General features: G+C 34.0%; 2 protein-coding genes across 2 annotated transcripts; both read left to right on the top strand.

Annotated features, from left to right (window-relative positions):
* The first annotated feature begins 449 nt into the window (after positions 1-449).
* LOC100375026 (BBSome complex member BBS5-like) lies at positions 450-11,064 on the top strand. Its single transcript, XM_002734225.4, has 8 exons — positions 450-601; positions 2,165-2,247; positions 3,075-3,318; positions 7,295-7,430; positions 8,523-8,618; positions 9,187-9,249; positions 9,820-10,041; positions 10,747-11,064. The coding sequence occupies exons 1-8, from the start codon at positions 543-545 to the stop codon at positions 10,882-10,884; spliced, it is 1,041 nt and encodes a 346-aa protein (XP_002734271.1). The 5' UTR covers positions 450-542; the 3' UTR covers positions 10,885-11,064.
* A 4,365-nt stretch (positions 11,065-15,429) lies between these two features.
* On the top strand, positions 15,430-23,149 carry LOC100375171 (methyltransferase-like protein 27). Its single transcript, XM_002734226.4, has 6 exons — positions 15,430-15,621; positions 16,130-16,273; positions 17,607-17,729; positions 19,296-19,434; positions 21,178-21,264; positions 22,365-23,149. Exons 2-6 carry the CDS (start codon positions 16,130-16,132, stop codon positions 22,538-22,540), a joined length of 669 nt encoding a protein of 222 aa, XP_002734272.1. The 5' UTR covers positions 15,430-15,621; the 3' UTR covers positions 22,541-23,149.
* Positions 23,150-24,997: the final 1,848 nt, after the last annotated feature.

Below are 24,997 nucleotides of genomic sequence, written 5' to 3' on the forward strand. Positions count from 1 at the left end.
TTATATTATATCATGGACGTCCATGTTTATATCAAAGGCGAGTAAATTCTCCATTTAAACTGAAATGTGTGCCATAAAAAATAAGGGTATATATATTTTTCGAAATTATAATATAATTCTATTTCCTAATTTCTTTTGTGAATCTCCCCGGCGAACCAACTGGCGAATCTCCGGGTGATTCCATAATTTTAATACTTGACGTTCAGAATTTTGAGAATCCCTTGCAAATACGGTTAACTTTTGACGTTTTTGCACTTGGAATGGGTCATTTTTCTTAAATATACGTATTTAGAGGCGTTTTAAATAGTCATGTTCGAACATGGGCACTTCATGGCCAAATTGTCAAAAATTATTCTCCCCTGTCGTCCGGCGTCATTTGTAGTGTTTACGCCCTCATTGCATTCATGGATGTACTCCTTCGTTTTTATTCGCAATACGTGATGGGAAATATTTTATTCTGGAAAATGGCGACTCACTAGAAAAGAAACCGTCTTGTTACCTTGATTCAAGATTGGGGGACATCGCTCACCAGAAGCTGAATTATGGCCACCTTTGATGCATTGTGGGAGGACAGAGATGTGCGCTTCGATATTAGTCCTCAGTAAGTAAAATTGAGTTGTTATTAGCGCGTAAACTGCGAGTCGTTGTGCAGTATTGATTTGTTTATAGTGAGTGTTTACCTGTCGCCGGCTGGCTGCAGTTCTGTGGCTCTTGCTGTCACTATTTTCTTTATCGCGATCACCTCTTGACGGACGAAATAACACAACTAGCGATACAAATACGAACTCCCGAAATACGAACAAAGCGTTCGGCGCCAACTCATCTCGTACATGCAACAAACTATACGTGTATATTTTTATCTTTATATTAGTGTCAACACATGAAAATTGTATTTTCAAGGATGCAATACATTATTATGTATAATTTTGTATTATCACATTAGAAATTGGAGTTAGGAAATGACATTACCCGGTATATTTCGACTGAATATCCACTTTAATACAGTAGATGCCATATAATAAACTGATCATGAAAACCATTATCTCCCTTCCTTTCTTTAGAACATATCTGGTGTTTGACGTTGCCTTCACTATTTTTAATAGAGGTGTTCAGATAATAATTCACTGTAAAAATATGAAATTCCCCTCGGACTTGGGTGAAAAAAACACACAATTTAATATTTTTGAATTTAAATTCTATATCGATCCATATATCCCATTTGAAAATGCTTCTGTCCATTTATTGAATTTGAGTTCAAGCAGCTTTCATTGTACTTTAGTCACGTGTCATCTACGAATGAACATCGTGGAGTTGATTCTTTAGTACAGTCTATTTCATCCAATATCACCACCAGTTTAATCTTGTGTAACTACAACTTCTAGTTCCAATATCGTCTGTTATTGATTGTGTACTAGTATTTAGCTAATGGCTGAATCCTGGGAAAGGCATTGTGAAGATTTATTAAAGATCTGGAAACTGTTGGACGATAAACTTAGAGCCAAGACATGAAACTTCTGGTGACAAGAGCTGTTGCCACTGGGAGTATAAAAAACTACTGTATTGTTGAAAATATGTATTTGTAAACATTTCAAATCAAAAGAGTTTTTAATTTGTATGTACTGTGCTCAAGATGCTCTTGTTGCCTTGAAGTGTGACCCCCCCTTATGAAAGTGGTATGCTCCATGCCTATGTACCAGTAAAGATTGATAATCAAGTTAGCTAATCAGTAAGCAGTTTTGTGAGGTAAATTTTAATACTGGTGTCTCAATATCATAGGTGTCAGGTGCAAATGAATATCTAGTGTGCTCAACCTTTTCACCACCAGTTCCCTCTTTTCATCACAAAATAGTCATGTTTATAATCTGTACTTTTCTTCTGAAGATTGGGACAATAGCCAAATTTTTTGAGTAAAAACTGAATATTGCCTCAAATTTTGTCTACTGGCTCCAAAATTAGGGTTCATTGCCATAAATATTGAGAAAAGAGTGCAGAAAAAATTTGGGCGAGAAAGTCTGGTGGTGAAAATGTTAATATTTAATAAACAAAATTTTTGTTTAATTTTGCAAACTCTGGGAAAGTAATTTTTTTGAAGAAATATTTATTTCACATCTATCTCTAACTGCAATCACTTTGATTTACTGTATTGTATTTTGCATTCTAACAGACAAATGAAGATGCGTCCTGGTGAGATACTTATAGATAGACTTGATTCAGTTGAAGACACTAAAGGAAATAATGGAGACAGAGGTATGCCTCATGTGCTGATATGCAATACAATTCAAATGTGTCATTGACGTGACTGAGTCTGCTTTAAAACAGGATATGTAAATTTATAGAACCACAGTTATGTCTTATCATGCGCAGTATCGGTCCCATTTAATAACACGCATTATTTGTTTATATGGAATTACAACGGATGCCATACAACAAATGTGGCAATTCAAGTCAAAGCAAAAGATGTTCCAATGGTGTTACACTCAGGAAGCACATGTTGCTGCATATTTTGACTAAGGGGTTTTATATAGTACACAAGCTAATGTTAAGCTAATATAAGTCAGTGCGTTCTTATTGAAAAGTGCATAGTTTCACATCAGTTTATTATCAGTCTGTTTCCGTATTGGCTACTCATCTCTTGCTTAGTGTTCGTCTATTCCATTGTCTGCCACATATGCCACTGTCATCATTACCTGTTAATGGATATATGCTTACATTGATATCATGGTATGTGCTCAATTGGTGAATAAATCCTGGTAATAAACCAGATTTGATTACTTTTGAGCATGGTATAAATGTAATGTGTCATACGCTCTTGGGGTTAATCCTATTCACGACAGTATTACATAAATCCAATATCTACAATTATAGAATACTGTCTACTGGCTTTTCTTCCAAAGTGTCAGTGTATCACAGTTGTAACTACATGGCAACGGCATCTACTGTGGTCGGCAGTGGATATTATGTTCCATCCTATCCATTAGGTGGGTAGCTAATCTCGATACAAGATTTTATTACTCCAACAACAGATTGTTTTTGCATGATGCCTTCATTCAATAAATTGTTCTATTCTAAAACAGGTCGCCTAATAATAACCAATCTAAGAATAATATGGCATTCTCAGACGCTGCCGAGAGTGAATCTCTCTGTTGGGTACAATTGTATCGTTAACATCACCACAAGGACGGCTAATTCTAAACTTAGAGGACAGACAGAAGCATTATATATATTAACCCGGTGTAATAACACACGATTTGAGTTCATATTCACTAATCTTGTACCTGGAAGTCCTAGATTGTTTACCTCTGTCATCTCTGTGCATCGGTGAGTTTGTTTATTTCTTTTGCATTCGTTGATTCCTATATCATTTTCACTAAGGAATACTCTCTGCTAGCAATTTGAGGTACCGCAACAATGACAAAAATTCAAAACTAAATCATGTATTGATACTTAAGTGGGACTGTATTCATCCGGTACCCAATTTCAGCATCAAGCTTTTAAAAATGGCTCTTGACTGATTATTTTTAAAAGGCATTGAAGATAACCTTTTTATTTCATTCATGTAGTTTAAGATACATTGATTATTTTCTGTTAAACAAAGAAAAAAAAAAAATCTCTTTGAAATGTATTACATCCTCGTACTACTGGAAAATAATTGGATATCAAACTTACCAAACTTCTTAGTTTGGATAATTTGTTTTGATGGCCTTAGTTATTAACATTATTCCACTTCTCAGCATTGTATATTGTGATAGACTGTAATTATTCTCATCCAAAGTGAAAAATGATGATGATTTTTATTTGTTTTGTATTAAGACTATTCAATACTGCAACAACAGCATCAATGTTCAATTTAACATTTATTAAAGCGAGAGGGTTGTCACCTGCGCACGGGAATTGAGTTCCAAGGGACGATAACAACACACGCTAAGAACACAAAGGCTCATGCTTTTTGTAAACAATGACATGCTATGGCCACCTGACGCATGCACAGGTGACAACTCTGATTTGGGTTTACGATAGCGTAAACTAAAACTGGAACATATGTTATCAGAATATGCAATAAGTGTTTGTTATTCTACCTACAAGGCACATTTCATCTTTATTCAAAATTATGAAGTGCAGGTTTCCAACTAATGTGTGTGATTTCATTAATTCATTTTTGACTCCCATGTGCGAAGCACAAAATGGGAGTCTTTGCAGTTAGTGTGTCTGTATGTGTGTGTGTATGTGTGTATGTGTGTATGTGTGTATGTGTGTGTGTGTGTGTATGTGTGTCCGACTGTTCCACTGCTATCTCAAGAACCATACTTCGTTTTTTGATGAAACTTGGTGCATAGATGCTCTGGGCCAATGCGCAGATTTGATTAGGTTTTGGTAAAAATCCATGCTCGTTAATTACCTAATTTGCATGATAATTAGCTAATTGTTTGCTGTTCTATGACTGTTCCACTGATATCTAAAGAACCACTCATTGGATTTTGATGAAACTTGGTACATAGATGCTCTGAACATATGCGCAGATTTGATTAATTTTTGGTAAAAATCCGTGCATATTAATTACCTAATTTGCATGATAATTAGCTATTTTTTAGTGGTTCCATGACTGTTCCACTGATATCTAAACAACCACTCATTGGATTTTGATGAAACTTGGTACATAGATGCTCTGAACTAATGCTAGGTTTTGATTAGTTTTTGGTAATAATCCGTGGATACTAATTACCTAATTTGCATAATGATTAGTCAATTTTCAGTTTTTCCACTGATATCTCAAGTACTAATCATCACATTTCAATGAAACTTGGTACATAGATGTCATACGACACTGCACAGACCTGATAGTTTTTATGGTAATATCAGTACATATTAATTACCTAATTTGCATAATTAATTAATTTTCAGCATTTGATATAAGTAGTTAGCATTACATTTCAATGAAACTTGGTACTTACATACTCAAGGACTATGCAGAGATTGATTGTTTTCGATAAATATTTGTGCATATTAATCACCTAATTTGCATAATTAGTTAATTTTCAGCTTTTCCACGGGTATCTCAAGTACTAATCATCGCATTTCAATGAAACTTGGTACATAGATCCTTTAGGACTATGCAGAGACCTGATTAGTTTTAGGGTAAATAATTGTGCATATTAATTACCTAATTTGCATAATTAATTTTCAGCTTTTCTACTGATATCTAAAGTACTAATCATCACATTTCAATGAATCTAGAATTATGCAGACCCAATTAGTTTCCGGTAAATATTTGTGCATATTAATCACCTAATTTGCATAATTAACCAACTTTCACACTGATATCTCAGGTACTATACATCACATATCAATGAATGTACATGGATGCTGTAGGACAATAGACAGACCTGAATAATTGTGGGTTAAAATCTGTACATATTAATTACCTAATTTGCATAATTAACCAATTTTAAGCTTTCACACTGATATCTAAAGTACCGTAAAAACTCCAAAATTTCGACCGGTTTTAAATAATTGGTGTTAGATATGTGACGTGTTTTTTAGAGTCAAAATTAAGTTGCATTTTCGGACGGTCGAATTTTTCAGAATAGAAATCAGCAAATGAAAAAATGGGGATGATAGACAGTGTGCTTCATTAGTTTTTAAAAAATGCATTGTCCGTCAATTGACGTAAACTTCCTCATGTTTCACGGTAAAAGCAAAGGTCGTGGCCGAGTTGTAACTCAAAATCTAAACAAAGTCATCAATAGTGAGTATTATGACAAGCAAAACAAAACATCAAGACGCGGAGAAGAGGTCAGCACAAAACTAATAGGTCAAAAGACAAAGCTGTCTCGCACTACCTAGAAAAACTTGCGAATGTTCGAAGTACAGGTACCCATGGGACAAAAGATGCATGGAAGTTTAGCAAACTATCTCCCCGACCCAGTGCAATGTATCCGGTTAGAATCAAAGCTCATGTGTCCCTTATTTGAGGGACCAAATTCTGCCGTAAATTCGCCCTTGGATTAAAAAATAAAATGGGATTTAAGAAAATAAAATGGGACTTTTAAGGTGTATTTTGGCGTCATTTTTCGGATATTTCAATCAATCCTGCCGGCTAAAATAGAGTCTAAGTTTTACCGTAGTCATTGATGTTTGTCTATTCAAGAGTACACGTGTATGATTTTTATCGTGACTAGCGTGAGCGGGTAAGCTTCCTTTCGAGAATGAGCTGTTATCACTGTGAACAATGTTAAATTATTCTTCAGATGACCAGTTTATTTTTTAAAAACAACTAATTTTTTTTATTTAAAAAAAATCATGCCGTTTTCGCATCAAAATCCAAGCCAAAATATCGTACTACAACATCAATCTCTTCCGCATTGCGTTCAATAACATTAACATATTTAAATAAGCTATGGTAATTTGAACACGTTGGCATCATCCAGCTTTTTGATTGGTTAATTAGCGATTTGACCTATTTGACCTAAGAGAACATGGCGGATATCCTACAGCATCAAACGTTTATACGAGACCGGAATCATTCGCTTACGATGAAACTAAGTTGACTTTTATTTGTATTTCATAACCATTCAACAAATTTATTTTGTGTACATTATTATAATCACTACTGAGTACAGTAATAATCAACAATTCAGAAACGCAGCATGCCGAGATTTTTGTGTTCGTTTTTATTTGAAACTTCGTTTACTTAGAATATATTTTCGTTACCAATAAAATAAAAATCTCTCAGTCAATCAGAAACCCGGATTCATGCCTTCGAGGAAGGTCCCGTTTGAACGCTCACATCGTTTTTTTTTTCGTTTGGGGGAAAACTAAAACTGGTCGCAATTTTCGAATAAGAATGAGTCGGCAATTTTTAGTGGAGTCGAAAATTTGGAGGTAAATAAAACACCGAAACCCGGCAAATAAATAGGCGAACGAATTTTTAGAGGGGTCGAAATTTTGGAATTTTCACGGTACTAATTATTCCATTTCAATGAAACTTAGTACAAAGATGCTCTAGGACAATGTACAAACCTAATTAGTTTGGGGTAAAAATCTGTTCATATTAATTCCCTAATAAGCATAATAATTCATAATTTTTTGGTTCTAATCACATTTCAATTAAACTTGGAGACATAGATTTTCTGTTACATTGCGCAGACCTCATTAGTTTTACACTCAAATCTGGTCATATTAATTTTCTGATTTTCATAATTAGTTTTCAGCTAAGTAATTTTGAATTATATTTAATGTGTCTCCAATACTCTCAGCACATGGAAGTTCTTTCTAAGCTTTCTTTGATTACTAACAGTGCTTATGAGACATCCAAGATGTATCGTGACCTCAAACTAAGAGGGGCATTAATTAACAACAAACAGTTGAAGTTACTACCGCAGGAGCAAGTCTATGATCAAATTAACGGTGTCTGGAATCTGTCAAGTGATCAGGTGAGGAAATATACTATTTTTAAAAGTTTAGGATCAATCGCTTTAGGTCAGCATATCATGATAGTATTGGGTAAAACTGTACATGTAATCGTATTTACTGTTTGAAGGAAGGTTTGAAGGTTGTGGTGCCATGCATGCGTGAGATGTGGGTCTCGTATGAACTAAGATGGCATCTGTTGTGCAGACCAACGAGTACAAACTGAGATGTTATCAAGATTTAACTATGTAATGAAAAATCTAAAACTTCAAATGATCAATTTGATATTTAGTATATAACATATATGTCATAGCTTCATATGAGAAAAAGATTTCTTCCAAACAGGAAGTAGTTTTTTACTGATGCCACAGTTATCTGATTGATTTTATATTTGGTATGTTACATCTTAACACTAAACTACTTCATGTACAAGCAAAATAATCTGGACTAATCATGTGACCCGGTCACCATCTTTGACTTTTTTTGAAAAGGGTCAAATGGGCATTGTTTCTTATGAGTGCTTAAACTATCAACTTCATCTTTGGTACAGTGCATTGATGTCAGAATCTTCGTGTGTGAACAATAGAATGTGTATATTTAATTCCTACAGATGCATTAAATTCACTATTGACTGATATTGTACACATGGGTGAATAAGTTTGAATAGACTGTTAGGTGGTCATGTGTTCAGGCGTATGCTTGAACCCTTGCAATTCTGTTCACAGCTTTAATTTCAATGATTGTTTTGAAATCTGATATATAGGTGCCTCAGGTGGACCCCTCTCAGTTTTGTTCAGGGTATCTTCATTTCTTTAAGTTTAATGAATATTTTTGTCAAAACGATATAATGGCTATAATGGATTGGAATAGCATTGAAAAAAGCTGCCAAAAGATTGTCCTGGGTGATATTTTGGAGGTAGCACTCACCCAAATGTAAGACCTTCCCTCCAAAAGATTGCCCAGGGTGGGGTATTGAGTAAATATGGAAACACACTGAAATACTCAACTCTGTTACACTTAGCATAAATATAGCTCAGATAAAATTTTATTATCTACAGATGACTATTGGTACATTTGAAAAAATTACCTCATTTGTCTTTTGTTTTTATTCACAGGGTAATTTAGGAACATTTTTCATCACCAATGTACGTCTGGTATGGCATGCTAACATGAATGATAGTTTTAATGTCAGTGTGCCGTATTTACAAATGGTAAGTACAAGGTATATTTAATAGGTAATTGTATGCTTTGAAGTGAAGTGGGTTTAAAATTGATTATAAACAGCACTGTTGTGGGTGTAATATTGTAAACCACCGTGACACTAGACTGTCGACAGTTCTCGGGCCTAATAAAGAGTCACTTATTTAAAAACGCCGTAGGCGTGTTAACGAAATGCCTAAGGCATTTCAAGCGAGGGCTGTAAGGCCTGAGGACTGTTATAGCATGTAACACCCTCATGCGCCATTACATGGAAATTGTCCGGTGACGTTCCTGTTGAGACTTGTCACTCAAACTACCGGTACTACTACTTCCTGTTTATTGGTGACCCGCTTCGCTCATGATTGGTTGATCAGTGTTTGACGTAGGTAGGTTTAAAAACTGCATAAAGATGACTGAACAATGGGTGATTGACCAAGAGCGGTATAAACATAAAAAAAGAACTGAACGATCTTGTAGGTGAAATTGAAAGCAAAATTTCATCAGAATTATTTTGTGTAAAAATAGATTACATGTTATACCTGCTTTTCATTCTTAATAATTGTTTTATTTAATTTATAGAGGACTGTCAAAATCCGTGATTCTAAGTTTGGTTTGGCATTGGTCCTTGAAACATCAGTACAGGTAAGACAGTATCTGCTAATATTTGTATATGCATGAACTTTATCGAGTGACAATAGCAGCTAATTTAGTCTATTAGTTTTTGCATGTTTCTCCACTTTATAGAGAAAGAAAAACTCAATCTGAGTATAATATAATCCCTGCTGAACCTTGTAGCAACTCCCACCTAAGTAAACTACCTTCATATCTTATTTATTACTAGTACAAGCAATGACTCTAATACACAGGTTGTCAAATGATCTGTTATGAACATATAAACCTGTGAGTGGCAATGATGAAAGTCAGACTGTCATTGTGTCTTGTAGAATATTAACCAATCTGTAGTACTTTATGCCCAGTGTCAATACGTCATTACAGACTATCAATACGCCAAAATTTACTGGCTCTGACTGTGCCTTCCACGATGTGTCATACCACTCACCAATATAAATTTGTATCGTGTTTGTGTCTTCGTCATATGTTTCAAAAACGTGTTTGGTCCATCAAAATGTCAAATTTTAAATTGAATTTAAACTCATCGATGGTAATGTAGATATATACTTACCAGATTGAATCATATGTTACTCCATACAGAGTGGTGGATATGTGTTGGGTTTTCGCATAGATCCAGTGGAGAAACTACAAGAGGTGGTGAAAGAAATCCAGAGTCTACACCGTGTGTACAGTGCTAGTCCAGTGTTTGGTGTAGAATTTGAAAATGAAGATAAACCACAGGGCTTGGAAGATTTAATGATTGAAACCGTTCAAGACGATGTGGAGATTGTCAATGAGGACGAACAATCAGATGCATTTGCTGTAAGTAAGATGACATGAGTTGAGTTCCAAACCTGCTGGGTTGATATTTCAATATTTGACATGTGGTTGTACTTATCATACATATCCAATCGTCAAGCAGAAATAAAAGGTCCTCATTTGGTTCTAAAATAGGCTTCACAAACTTGAAATGGTTAAAGTCCACTAAATACAAAATTTATTGTTATTATTTATCTTCTAATCGCTGATTGTGTGTCATTATACACTGTAGCATACTGAACTGCAAGACTGCAAGACACTTTGCCATGGGAGTTTGAATCATATGTGTGTGTGTGCATTTATGTGTTTGTAATTTTCTTACACTTAAAATACATTGCTTTTAATTTTCTTGGTAATAAAAAGTGTAAAACAATTACCCGGTAAACATGCAACGCTTAGTAGCAAACGATCTTGTCATTTTGGTCCTGCTGTTTCAAATGTGAATATTATATAAACTCACTTACGGTATCACTTGGTCATGATTATAATAACATTCAAAAATTAAATTTGTTGTTGCACACATAACTTTGACTCTACCGGTAATTTAGACATTTGAATTAGAATATTTAAATTACAACTGCGCACCTACGTGTTGATACCCTGATTTTACCATGTTTACAATTGATTTCATATCAGTGACCTGCATAATACGCGAGGCATAATGAATTTAAATATTATGTGCATTAATTGTCTGTTCTTTCCAACCAGGCCTATTTTGCCGATGGTGACAAGCAAAAAGACCGTCCACCGGTATACTCAGAAGAACTGGGATTAGCAATAGAAAAACTTAAAGATGGTTTTACATTGTCAGGTCTTTGGGAAGTAATGGACCAAAAGTCATCATGAAAATATTTTTTTTTTTTTTTGGACCAACCCGCTGAGTCTGAAATAAACCCTTCAAGGCATTCCTATTCTACTGTAAAACACTTCGTTTCTGTATTGTACACATCAAATCCAAGTTGCAGACAATGTCAAAATTGCACAAGCTTGTTTATATAACCAGGAAATGCAATCCATTTATATATAGTTTTTACATTTTGTCATCATTCACTTACCTACACATGTGTGTTGTGGCGGGGGTCATCTCATGTCATGCTTCTAGTTGAGCCAGTGTATCCTAATACTTGTGACAATAGAGGATCTGGTCTTATTTGATCCTGAGTGTAACAGTAACTATATCTATTGTAACTTCATAGTCACTGATACAGTGTAAATTATTGTTATTTATCATCAAACATACAACATGGCTGGGCTGTTTCCACCAATCAGATCGCAGTATGTCCATGCTATATTCAATTTGAGGAGTTTAGGAAGATAAATGCCGTCATTTGGAATAGTTATTAGAATGCAAGAACTTCATTCTATTTTTCAAATTGCAGCGGAAGTCGTGTTGATTATATGTCAATTTCATCATCAGAATCCACATTGATACTGAATATAAAAGTATCAATAGTGAGGCAGATATCGCAATTAACATGGGATTGACAACAGTTACCCAAAATCCTAAATAAGCATGGCTGTGAGGCTGTGACTGTGGCCATACTTGAAGCCTGTTATAGAATGACAAAGTGCCCTATACATAGTTTTGAAATCATTTGACTTGTGTCTTTTAATTTCAAAAAGCCTGTATAGATTGCTTGGTATTACAACTAATTTTCATTGGTCTGAGATGCATACTTACCTTGTATAATGTATCTAGAATCGCAGTCGTCAATAATTGTTGTTATTTTGCCTTTCTTGGATGCAATATGTTTTTTACCTTGCCCGTACCATCAAAGATGGAAGGGAAAGGTATATTAAGGGAAAGATTTTGTCCGGCGTTGTCGTCGTCGTTGTCGTCGTTAATAATTGTTATTGTGTGCATGATAACTTTACTAATTCTATTCCAAACTTCATCAAACTTGGTCACCTTGTTCATCAGTATAAAGTCTTCCCTGAGTTTGAACAACAGATGTCCTGTATGAAAATATCATGCAAAAATTGAGAAAAACTGGTAAAATATTTCGACTGTTTCTACTTGACTGATCACTGGTGATACACATCAAAGGTCACTGATCTCAGTGGAAATATGCTTTGTTGTATGTGTTCAATGAAGCAAATGATTTATCTTGTAATAATATCCTTGGTAATGTATCTCAGAATCCCTTACTGGGTTTCAAAACCAACTCATGGAGAGATTGCACAGTCTGATACACATTTGCAAACCTACCAATAAATCTTTACAGAAAACAAGATGTCAGAAAATCAATATAAGCACTGCTATGAACTGGGTGCCTAACTTTGATCAAGATCTGAAGCTAATAGAAAATCTGTTTAGTTCAAAGTTATCAAATCAAAAACAATACATAACAAATACATAAAAAGCAAAACATTTCATCCACATTTTAAAAAGAAAATTGTTCTAAAATATATGTATTCTGTATTTGACAAACAGTTCATTCGACAAATGAAAACTCACAGGAATATGTTTCAGCTATTAGAACAGAATGATAGAGTTTTTATAATACTAGTTTAAAAACTCACTTCAAACAAAGATTGCAGTGTTTGAAGATGTAGGTTCTCAGGAGGCAACAGTACTGTTGACTTCTCCCTCCACTGGACACCAACTAACTATTTAAAGCAGAGCTTGCAACATGATAGCTATTCATAAAGGGTGTTTTTTTTTTTACTTTTCATATAATACAGTAGTCACACAATGAGGCAGTTTATATTTGTCTCAGTGAATCATTAATTTTTGACAGACACCTGTACAAAATACTTGGACAAAAGCCAGCTAAGATTTTCTGTTATCTTGCATGTTTTATGAATCTATTCACGTCTAAATGCAGCACTTTTTTTTTGCAATGAGGCATTTGTTTTTATACTAAAATATCTGAATTACTTTGAATAAAGCTGGAAATTATGTCCCTTAAAATAATTAAACAAATAAGGCACCAATGTTTTTGTAAGATATTTACATATTTAAAGGACATTCGGTAGACTGATTCCCCACTGTTAGTTCAACCCCAAAACTTTTTTGTATTCAAAATTAATTATGACAATGTATATTTATATTTATATTGAAACAAACTATGTTAAAGGGAATTATATTATATAACAAAGGGCAAGGTCACCAGAGTTCAACTATGTTTCAAAAATGCCATGTTACTGGTGTACATGTAACTATGGAAACTAATATGTAATATATGTGCCTGTTATTATTTGTCTCATTTGTACAATGTGTATATATTAAAAACATAATATAATATATTTTAGTCTTTTGTCATATCTCTAAAATAAATTTCAATCGCGTGCATGCGACGCAAAACTTAATATATTGCCAAATATTTTGATTTAAATTATTTCCATGGGATAGCAAATTTAGTATTTTTTTGCAAATTTTTAATTTATAATCAGTATCAGTGTGTTTAAATTTACGCGAATTAACATTATGGCATTTTACGTCTGTCAAATAACGGCCAAATAAATACGTGAAATCATTAATTACTAAGGACCTGGCGTAGAATTGGAAATTACTGCAAATAAACAAATGTCCAATACGGGAACAGGATAATGGTATACTAAGTATTTGGTTATTGATGAAATAGTAGGGCGCCACCAGACTTAGCAAGTGCGTCGTGTTTCTCTCACGAAGTTGGCGCTGATTGTGCACAGAGGAAGCCGCTCATTCCGTCATTGGATGGCCGGCACATCGTGTATGTGATGTTTACAAAGGACGTGGAAATGATCCGTGGTACATCGTGACCAATAATAGAATGATTGGTTGTCTAACTGTGGGAGTGTCTTTTATTTCTGTGCTAAATGTGCAATACCAAAGTCCCGCCATTTATTTTTCATGGTTGTTCGACCATAGTCGTCTGCACCAGTATCGCGAGTTCTAAGTTTGGTTTACTATGTTGGTCGCTCGACACCATATTCACCGCCTCCCTCCCGGTACCGACGCCCAACTCGGCGTCCTGGGGAGGAAATCTACTCACCACGCCACGCCACCTCGATACCCCTCCTTCCCGGAAACATGCTTTCCAATACGAGACTGATTTCTCTATAAGTTCAACCATTTAAAATCATATTCTGGCCACGATTTTTATCAATTAAATGGTCGGCTTTTATTGCTGCTCCAAATCATTCAGAATATGACAGCACAAAAACCGCGCAAATTCATTTTACCGGCATTTAACAGCGGTTTTCACACAGACACCAGTTAAGTTAATCCTGTTACCCAATGGCAGAAGCAATTTCACATCGACCAGACACGCCCCAAAACAGATGTCGTAGAATGCAAAATACATATTTGATTAGGCTGGTTGGCCATCAAGTACCATCCTATGACACCCAATTCATATATCACCAACACCATAGTACAGAGTTATGTTAACAGCGAGTCACAAATAAGACTAATATACTAAATTTGTATTTAATTAATTGTAAGGATGAGATTACATTGTGAAATGGCCACGATGTACCACGGATCACAAATCCAAATATGCCTATTCACAGAATATTATGCAACAATAAGTCAATGTGTTTGAACAAAACTCTCAATAAAGCATATGCATATTATGCAAATTTTATGATTAACATACCTTACATCCAATCATAATTCTGCCAATTTATTTTACAGTTCTGAAAACCGGGAACCAAATATTGACTTTTTTTTCCAAATCTTGCATTAATATATCCACTGCATTACCCTATCCCGAATAAAAATAAAGTTGTCTTTTTGGATGTCAGTGAACAAAAAGTAAAAAACTCACATCTATGTGATCACCACATATTCACTCAATAAGTACAGTACAACAGCGTTTCATTAGAACTATTTTATTAAAGCGCGGTGGTCGTCGCGCAGCGCGTGTTCGAATTTCATGTAAATAAACAATGCATTTTACACGCGTTGTATACGTCACTAGCCTATGAGTCCCATATCGAACAGGACGCGGCACGACGATTGCCACCCTTTAAATCCTGTATCCTCGTCATTTCAGCTGAGGTGTACATTAAGGAATTTAACTACAGTGAAGTTTACTGAGACAAACGAAAGCTATATTATAACGTTGAAAACAAACACTAAAATACTAGTAAGTAAAAAGTTGGAAGACATAACTCAGAAGTAGGAAGTTCAAACTGTGAAGTTGGAAGTCGGAAGTAGGAACTGTGAGGTTTGATCCTACCACCTTATCGTGCCAACTCATTAAAATAAAAGATCTACCTTTACACCCTGAAAAAATATCAATTTGTCCTTGAATCAATAGTTAAATCTTTAAACAAATAATAAAATATTAACACTAACTAAAAAAACAACAAAACTGATGTTGTTTCAACTGCAGATATTACGAGAGAGTAGGTTGAAACACAGTTCAGTCGTAGGGTGGCGCTGTTCATTTTAGAAGCATGGAAGCTTACTAAGTTTACCTCCATGATCGAAGGTGAAACGAAGGTCACAAGTTATCAACAATATCTACCGCTGTACAAGTGAACTGTTTCGACTGAAGAAACTAGGGTGTGCGATTGACATCTGCATAAGTGATCTAAGTTTAGGGCGTACGACGCGACGTGTAACAGCGACTGCAAGACGATCTAAATACAGTGAGTAGGATTTGTTAAAATGTACCTGTATATACAAAAGTAACCTGCCTAGAGACACCGGAGTCAGGCAGCATTATTATAATATACATTGTACCTACTTACGTGTAGTTAGTGACTGCAACATGAAAGCACCAACTGAAAGTACAGTTTGAGGTAAACAAATGCTCGACAAGTTAATGGCTTGTCCCACCTTTTTTGGCGATAATGGGAAAACGCCGTCACGAAGGGCGACGCGCTGAAGTATAAACGAAGTTACGACTTTAAAAAGATCGTTACTTGCTCTCCAGCTCCTCTCCATTCAGAATAGCGTTCACTCAATTATTGCTGACAAAAGTCGATCGAGCCCACGTGGCCAGACACGTCCCAAACCGAAAACAGTTTTGAGAATACAGTCATGAGTCCAAGGTGTATACATAGAAAAAACAACAACATACTATATGCTGGTTCATTTATTTTTATTTTTATTAATATTTTTATTTTTAATTTCTTGAACACATTGTTTTAAAAGATGTCTGGTCATTCACATGATGGTGAGTGTAGTCATGGCGACTTTGCATGTCCATTTTCTGATGATCATCCTGCCATGAAGATGCCAAAAAATGTGGAGGAAAGCAAGGAAGTGTATGATGCTTGGAGTAAAACTTATGATAAGGTAAAAAAAATTGGAGATATGGTAGTTCTATTGACATTTTTTAGGTTTTGAATTAACTAGCTTTGGTTTGGCTGAGTTGTTTGCTTTGTAAGTTGTAGAGTTCATGGAAGTGCAATTAACTTCTTAGCAATATTATTATAGTATTAAAATCACAGTAAAAACAGTGTCTTCATTTTACTAACTTCATACTTACAGTAAATGTGTTCAAGGAGAGTCAAAATACTGTGAAAAATGTTGAATATAGTTTATTTGCAATGTATGCGTTACATTTTTGTTACTAGTATTATTAGTGTGGTGCAATTTTTATTGCCATCTTTATTTCAATCAGTTTTTAAATACATGTTCTACATACATACAGACTTAACCTTTTCTCCACCAGTTCCCTCTTTTCATCACAAAATAGTATTACTTATTGTCTGCACTTAAGTTGGCTTTAGAAGTTTAGGACAAAATTAGCCAAATTATTTTAGTAAAAACTGAAAATTTATTCCAATTTTGTCTGTTGGCTCCAAAATTAGGGTTCATTTCCAGAAATATTGAAGAATATAAGAAAAAAAGTGCAGAAAAAATTTGGGCGAGAAAGTCTGGTGGTAAAAAGGTTAAATCCATATAAATGAGGAGACGTACACATCAATATGGTATATCACATGATACACATATGGTAAAATGTTATGATATTTCATGCTATGCATATGCAATTATCGCCTCAATCAACAGGTGGAAAATTATTTTTTTTGGTCAACCACAAATTAATTTTTCTGCTATGGCCAAGATATTATCATAAATATACATCATATGATGTAATATATTGTATATTATTACCGACCTATACCCTAGAAACTGGTAACTGGTAACAGTAAAAATTAAAACTTGCGTGCCCGGTGCTCTGGTAACTTTTTCTTTTCATGGTCTGCTTAAATTAACAATTTGAAAATGCAATTTTAATAAATAATGCTACTGGACGCACCTTTCTTCTCCAAATGTCGATGTGAAAAGCAAAGAATGCAAAAGATAGTTTTTTTTTATTTCTCACTCTGAATATAATTACGATTTCTTAGTTTTGTTGAAACTGATAATCAAAAATGCAGATGATAAGCCTGCTGTGCTTAATTGAAATGGAAATTAATCTTTAATACAGGGCAGGTAACTTTCTGACAGGGCTGGTAAAATTTTAAAGTTACCTGATTTGGTGTCTGATAAACAGTTTATGAGAAATTTCAAACCCATTTGGTTTGATTAAGGTAATTTTGGCTCAGTTCTGTATGAACTAAAAAATAAGAACAAATATGTGAAAAAACAACTTTAATGTGTTTTTTTCCAACTATCATCACAGGACATCAATTTGTTCAATTACAATGGACATAAACTTGCAGCAGAATCCATCGCCAAGACGATTAAGAATAAAGATGCAGAGATTCTGGACTTGGGATGTTGCACTGGTCTTGTAGGATTAGAAGTAATGTCTCATTTACATAAATTATCTTTTTTTCCCTGTGACATCTATCGGTATATATGCCATGTTGTTTGTCTTCAAACATTCTGTGTATCGTTCATTTCACAAAATGAAGTTTGAAAATATGATACCAGCCAGTCATGTATAATTTATTAACAATTAGGATTAAATTAAGATAATTTACGAGTTCTGCAGTATTAAAATTTCAGTCACTGTTATCACAACATAATTTTGTTATTGCTGTAATAAGATCTGTATAAACATACATCTACAAATTACATATAACCATTTTGCCACAGAAACCATATGTTCATTTTGAGGACTGTGGCAGATACTAGATGTCAATACTGATTTGTGAGATTGTACATTACCATCATTCAGTCAATCACATAGGAATTAACCAACAGCAGGATACAGTTTAACCATTTATTTCTGGAGGATACAAAATTGACTATACATTCAGTCTAAAACTAAATTACAGGAAGTATGACAGCAGTCAGCATCGTACTCACTTACTTGGGTGATATACTGTAGAATACTTTATTTTAGTTGGAATTTATTTTCACTGAAAAGATCTTTTGGGTGTTTTGTATGGAATTTATTTTCACTGATTTTTGACAAGTTGAATGTAAAATATAGGAAAAAATTTATATTCGCTGGATTTTATTTTCACTGAATTATTCCTTCAGCAAATTAATTCCAAGCAAAAATAAAGTACTCTACAGTACCTAATTCTATAGTTCCAGTAACTTTAATTATAACGTTATCTTAATCTTAAACCTAAAAGTAAAGATCTTAATCCTACGCCATGGCAGTGATTGGGTGAAATGTTATCTATCATACTAACCAATAACGTAAAATCTATTAAAAATGGTAGGTTATTACTGAAAGTGTGCTTCTTAGCCATAGGGATCAATGTGAGGTGAATACAGTAGTGAAAGATGCGTTAAAATGCGTATAACTTTTGACTAACATAAAAATACTTAATCAAATAAACGGAATATAACAGACAGTCATTTTCTAGCATCTATAAAGTAATAATGACTCAAAACAAGTAAAATAAGTGTCTATTCTAAGCATTTAAGATTACTCCGGATCCAGCGCAATTTTCACAAAAGTCACTTTTACTCCTTAGTTGCCTGAGAAATCCACACATATCCAATTTTTTCTCTCTCTTGGGACCAATGTTCTTTTGCATGACTAAAGGGCATTTTTCTCCCTAGTCAGAGCAATCCAATGAACCCAGGCATTTTCTGTATCAAAATTGCAAAACTATTCGTTTTTATGAAGTCTGGGACGTCCAAATTACTAAACAAAGTACAGGACCACAAAGCTTAAATATCCAAAAACCAACACATACCAACAATTATAAATATTCATGGTATATTTTAAGTCTAATTGGATCGAAATTGAAAATTGTTACATTGAACATGTACTCTAAACATATTTTACTCAAAGGGTAGTAATAAATTAATTAATTAACACATCTTTCATATGTAAATTAGCAACAATGCTTGAACATTTTTGGGGGCAATTTATGCAGTAATTCATATTTGTACATTTCTACAGCTGCAGAGATGTGGATTCAGTAATGTAGATGGTCTGGACATTTCTGAAGAGTGTGTAAAACTGGCAAGAGAGAAAAATGCTTATAGAAAAATATACATTGAAGAAACCTCACCAGATAAACCACTCAGTTTTCCCACAGGTAGGTTAAGAGTTGTGTGTAGGACAGTGAAACCTTATCTGAATTATGAGTATTAATTTAAGTAAAACAATCACATTGATATGTTGCCTTGATGGGTGTGTACTCTTTTACTTTGTGAAGATGTAATTCAGTTCTCTATTTTGTAGTGATATTATAATATTTATATCTCTAGTTTTTATGTGAAGCATTCAGTAATAAAATAAAATTCCAATTTTTCTCAATGATTTCAACCAAAAAACAAACAAAAACAGGAACAGAGTGGGAATGGTGTTTTTTTTATATCTGATAAAATGTATATCACGAGTTGTAAAAAACAAACAAACACTCTAGACACTGAAGTTGAACTTTGAACTAATCTGAACTTTAGTTGAACTTGTCTGCAACTTATGTTAAACAGCTTTGTAAACAGGCTGTAAAATGGTCAATTGTGCTCATGATAGGGTGTTGAACTTAACCCTTTGATCGCAATCATTACTTCTCCAATCAAAAATGTTAATATTCATATGTGCTATACTTTGAACCCAAGTGACTTAATTTCCCATGGACCCTATGTATAGTATGAATTGAGGATATGATATTGGCAGCAACAACTTGTTTTTGTATTCCATAAAGTTAATATGCTGACTATGAAATCCTGTCAAAAATTAATGCTGTATAATCTTGAAACCTGTCTAAACTGAACACCTATTCCAGTGGACCTTTCTCAGATTTGTTTAATGATTATATCTTCAATTCTCAAATTTTGATGAATATTTTTGTCATTTTTGTTGAAAACTGCTTGTTTTTGTGTTGATACACATTTCTTTGTTAATTGGAATTGCTAAAAATACAATATTTTGAAAGATGCATATACACTGCAGCATTTTTAATAATCTTATGGTTCAAAGGTTATCGAACAGGGCACGATTTCTATTCTGAGATTATTTTCAAACTGAGATTACTGTTCTAACTCGGTACAATTACATTTTGTACTGATTCAACCAAATATGCTCAGCCCATTATTATAATTATTATTATCATTTATTTCAGCACAAGCCAATATAAAGAGTTTTTTTTTTTAAAGAAAAAAAATATTTACAAATATTAATAAATTACACAGTATGCATTAAATAGAATTGACCACGCCACATTTGCCATAGTACGTGATTTAAAAAAAGTATCACTAGATAATAAATTGATTAAAACAGAGTTCTTACTCGACAAAATATGTTGCGAAAAAATGTGCGAGAGTCTCTGTGATACTACTATTAAAAGAATGAGAAACATTACATATAATTCTATGAGCATTGTTATACGCAACACAAATACGATTAAAATTTGCCACAGTAAACTCTGACAACAGGTAACTACAATTCAAATTTGAACAATAACTATGAAAAAGCGTACACTAAACAGGAAGAGAACATTTACTAAATCTACATAATAAAAAGTTGGCTCGAGCAAACAATCCACGTATTTGTTTTCTCATACAAATACTGTCTTTTCCGTCCTGGGTAAAATGATATCCTAAATAACAATACTGACTAACAAATTTTAGTGGCTTGCCATTAAGATAAACATTGGGAACTCATTTAATGCCACACTGGGACGGTAAAATAACTACTGTTCAAATCTCTGTATGGACAAAAGTACACACACACTCCTGGCTTGCTACTAGTGATAGACTTCAGTACTATAAATACAGAACAGGAACTGTACATTGTCAGTGTATGTTTATGTAATGTACATATCACCCTAATTTAGGTTCCTACGATGTGGTCACAGTTGTTGGTGCTGGTATGTTCTTAGATATAAAGACGATGAAGGATTGGCTGAGAATCACAAAAACAGGTAAAAATCACATAATTTGGTTTATGTAACACATTTTGTAAAATGCAGATTCTTTTCATATTAATTGTTGAGAATTGTGGGAGATTATGCAAATTACTTACTTATAAGGAGTGCAAATTAATTATTTTGTCATTAGGATTAGAAGATTGGAAATATGTGTCTGAAAACTAAATTTTCACTGTGAAATTGTTTTTAGCTCTTCATTTGGGTCTTTGATGGTCTGAATATGCACAAATTGCAGGAAATAATTGACAATTTGTAACCTAGTTAAAAAATTACTTAGTAATTTAACATAGACGTTAATCATCACTAGCGTGTCGTTCAGAAATGTTAAAAAATGAACACACATGATCAAATATGGAAACCATTAATGTTTTGACATGCTCAAAATCATTGAAATTTGAGCAATAATTGTTATTTCTCAAAGTTTGCTCAAACTATCTAATATTTTAACTACCGGGCTACTACATTTTTTCACTATTTTGCTCATACTCACTGTGCATTAAGACATTAATATGGATTTAATATAACGAAGTGAGTAAGATAGCAACATGGGTAAAACATGTTAAAATTGTTCTGTGATTCAGACATTCTTTAAATTTACATGATTAGTTTCATTGTCATTGATTTCTAAAACAGAAATGGTCACAAAAAATACACATATTGTATTACAATATTAAATATGTACCATCAGATTTACAATGTAAAAAATATTAGGGTCTGTCTTAGTCAAGATCTTCATCACTATCTTTGAATGTGTTGGATCGTACGTAAACTCTTGATGCAAAGCAGTTTCCACCATGATTTACATAATTTGACCTGCAACAACGTCTTCTGACCTAATAGGTCAAGTCTGTTATCAACCAATCAGAATGCAGTATTGTAACAAAGCGGAAAGTCAAGCAATGCTCAAAGACCAGGTTTTATGAAGGGATGAGTGCTTATTGGCATGTAAATCCAAAAATAGAAATGCCCTAAAAGTGCACGTGGAGATTAGGGGACCTGGTGGCACTTAGTCCAACATAGGCACTACAATGGACAAGTATGGTATTATGTTGAATTTCTTGTCATTAAAGTTAACATTATATTTTCCACAACAGATGGATTTGTAGTTATTGCTGTGATGGAATCTGAACTGACAGATAAAGCCTTTAAGCCGACAGTGGATGAGTATCTTGAGAAGGGACTGATGAAAGAAGTCCACAAAGACATAGTCAAAGATTTTATGATGGAAACCAATGGTGCTGTTGTTTACTACCAACCATGTAGAGAATAGAGAACATGTTGGTATCCATGGCAACATGTCTGACCTCATCAAGGTTTCTTCTTTGTTTTGGGGAGGGGGCAGGGCGACACCCACTTTTTAAAATGTAAATGTACACTATACTGTCAGAATATTAGGGGCATGTTCATTACGCTTAGAAAAAAAAATTGCTGAAAAATTGGGGTGTGTAATGATTCCTTCAAAAATTATCACTTTTGAAGTTTTACAAAATATGCTCACATTTAAAAATATTTGTCTATATGTCATTTTGTGTATGTATCTAAATTCATGAAATTCAGTATTTGTTGTTACATATAACATATTACAAATTGGAAACCAACACATATATAATTACTCCAGACATTCCTCTGCTAACTCTTTATCCCTGTGATGTCACAGTAAATTTTTACAATATAATTTTTACCAGCAGAATTAAAAAATTTTAAAATTATTTTTCGAAGGCTTTGTTTTTATATGCTGCTATTTTGTAGAAGGAAACTATAAAAGTAAAATTATGTTAATGCTGCATTGTCCTCTGTAATGTACTTGAACCCTTGACATATGTAGTGTTATTATACATACAGCGTCAAAGTTAATAAAATTTAGCATGCTGGAAAAAAACATATCTGCAATTATTCAAAATGTATCTGCACTCATTATAACATCCAAAATGTCCCTTATTTGGGGTTTTGGCATGTTTTAACCTTTTCACCACAGTTTCCTCTTTTTATCACAAATTCACTATAAAGTCCTGTTTATAGTCTGCACTTTTCTTCAGAAGATTGGGACAAAAATAGCCAAATTTGTTGTGTAAAAACTAAAAATTGACTCAAATTTTGACTGTTGGCTCCAAAATTACTTTAAAAAATATTGAAGAATATAAGAAAAAAAAGTGCAAAAACCAAATTGGGCGAGAAAGTCTGGTGGTGAAAAGGTTAACATGTTACAGGTTATTGATTATTGATCTTACATTCAAAAAATTTCATTCATTTACACCAGGCACAGAAGCATTATAGCACATTCCATAAATGGAAATTGAATCTTGACACTGAAACATTTTGTGGCCGTTATCTCATTAAATTATTACTAAAAGCAGGGAAAAGCTGTATAATAAGGTTATTGCGAAAATACCGCAAAGTATACACTCAGGCACTCCACAATATGATTTGCAGAAATCTCTTGAAAACGTGATATGTGTAATATTTCCAAATTGCAGCGTTTACGGGATTTACAGATTTTAAAGGTCGTCAGAATTTTATTGAAAATGTGCGTGTCACAGCTAATGTTGTTTTCATGTTTTTGCCAGAATTTTAGAAAAAAACAAAAAAATAACTATTCTAAACTAAAAGACATATGTTTTATGATAATTTTAATATAAAACAAATGTGTACACCAGAAATATCTTTGTCTAGGTCTGTTTCACAAACACAGTCTCACAACTATTGAGTTTGGTTCATGGACAATTTACCCCAAATACAGATGACTATGCAATATTAGAAGGGTTCATGATCAGTAGTATTTCTGTGTGAAGTTTCTGCCTTAATCAGTAGTTTTTATGAGAACTTTAGGTATGAGACCTTATACACACAGCACAGTATTGCAATGCAATAGCGCCCTCTATAGTTCATATGTACTTGTGTTAAAATGGTGAACTAGATTGATAAGCCTAGCAGTGGAACAGCCATGACCTATTTGCATATAATTATACAGCATTCTAATTTGAAAATCTGGGCCAGTACTCCTCACACTGTACCACTGTGGAATAGAATAGTGTGTTACTAATCGTCTTTTTTAACCAACGAATTGTGTAAGAAATATAATTATAGTATAATAAAAAAAATTCGCTTGAAAATAAGATCTCTTGAAGAAAAATATAAGCAACGGAAAGCCTACAATAGCAAATCCAGAAACAATCCAATTTTAATCGAAAAAAGCTTTGTGAGTGCTTTTGAAAAAGATATTAGCATAAATATTAAAACGCTGGATGGCGACGAAAGTAAGCATAGTATTTTAAATTGCTTTCAATATACACACAAATTAAAATTAGGCAGAGGGTTCTCCGAACCTGCCTATTCACATAGTTCATACCCCCCATAGACTCCTCAGTCAAAATGACTATTTTGAACTGCAGGCATTAATCATCGATTTTGCCAATGACGAGATAAAATCCAGGTCAGGGGAAGCCCCATGACCCCAAGATTTTTTCCCTTACGTCACGAACCACATGACCAGGTAATGGGGCGACACCACCTTACCTTGACCTTCACTCTGGTACCTTTTTCTCCGCACCGAGGACTAGACCAACGCTACAGAAAGAGTGGGGCGGTTGGGGGGGGGGTCTATGGTGGGTATGAACTATGTGAATAGGCGGGTTCGGAGAGCCCTCTGTCTAAATTCACTACGTTCAATTACCCACCATAGACTCAGGTCAGTCAAAATGAGTATTTTGAACTGTAGGCAGAGTCAGAC

Source organism: Saccoglossus kowalevskii, chromosome 7 (assembly GCF_978046115.1).
Source record: "Saccoglossus kowalevskii chromosome 7, keSacKowa6.1, whole genome shotgun sequence".
NCBI classification, from domain to species: Eukaryota; Metazoa; Hemichordata; class Enteropneusta; family Harrimaniidae; genus Saccoglossus; species Saccoglossus kowalevskii.

Excerpts from the sequence above, each read along its gene's own strand:
- LOC100375026 (XM_002734225.4), top strand. The coding sequence starts at position 543 with ATGGCCACCTTTGATGCATTGTGGGAGGACAGAGATGTGCGCTTCGAT. Across the intron at positions 2,248-3,074 it reads AGGAAATAATGGAGACAGAG|GTCGCCTAATAATAACCAAT; the intron begins GTATGCCTCATG and ends ATTCTAAAACAG. Across the intron at positions 9,250-9,819 it reads TCCTTGAAACATCAGTACAG|AGTGGTGGATATGTGTTGGG; the intron begins GTAAGACAGTAT and ends TACTCCATACAG.
- LOC100375171 (XM_002734226.4), top strand. The coding sequence starts at position 16,130 with ATGTCTGGTCATTCACATGATGGTGAGTGTAGTCATGGCGACTTTGCA. Across the intron at positions 16,274-17,606 it reads GGAGTAAAACTTATGATAAG|GACATCAATTTGTTCAATTA; the intron begins GTAAAAAAAATT and ends CTATCATCACAG. Across the intron at positions 21,265-22,364 it reads GCTGAGAATCACAAAAACAG|ATGGATTTGTAGTTATTGCT; the intron begins GTAAAAATCACA and ends TTTCCACAACAG.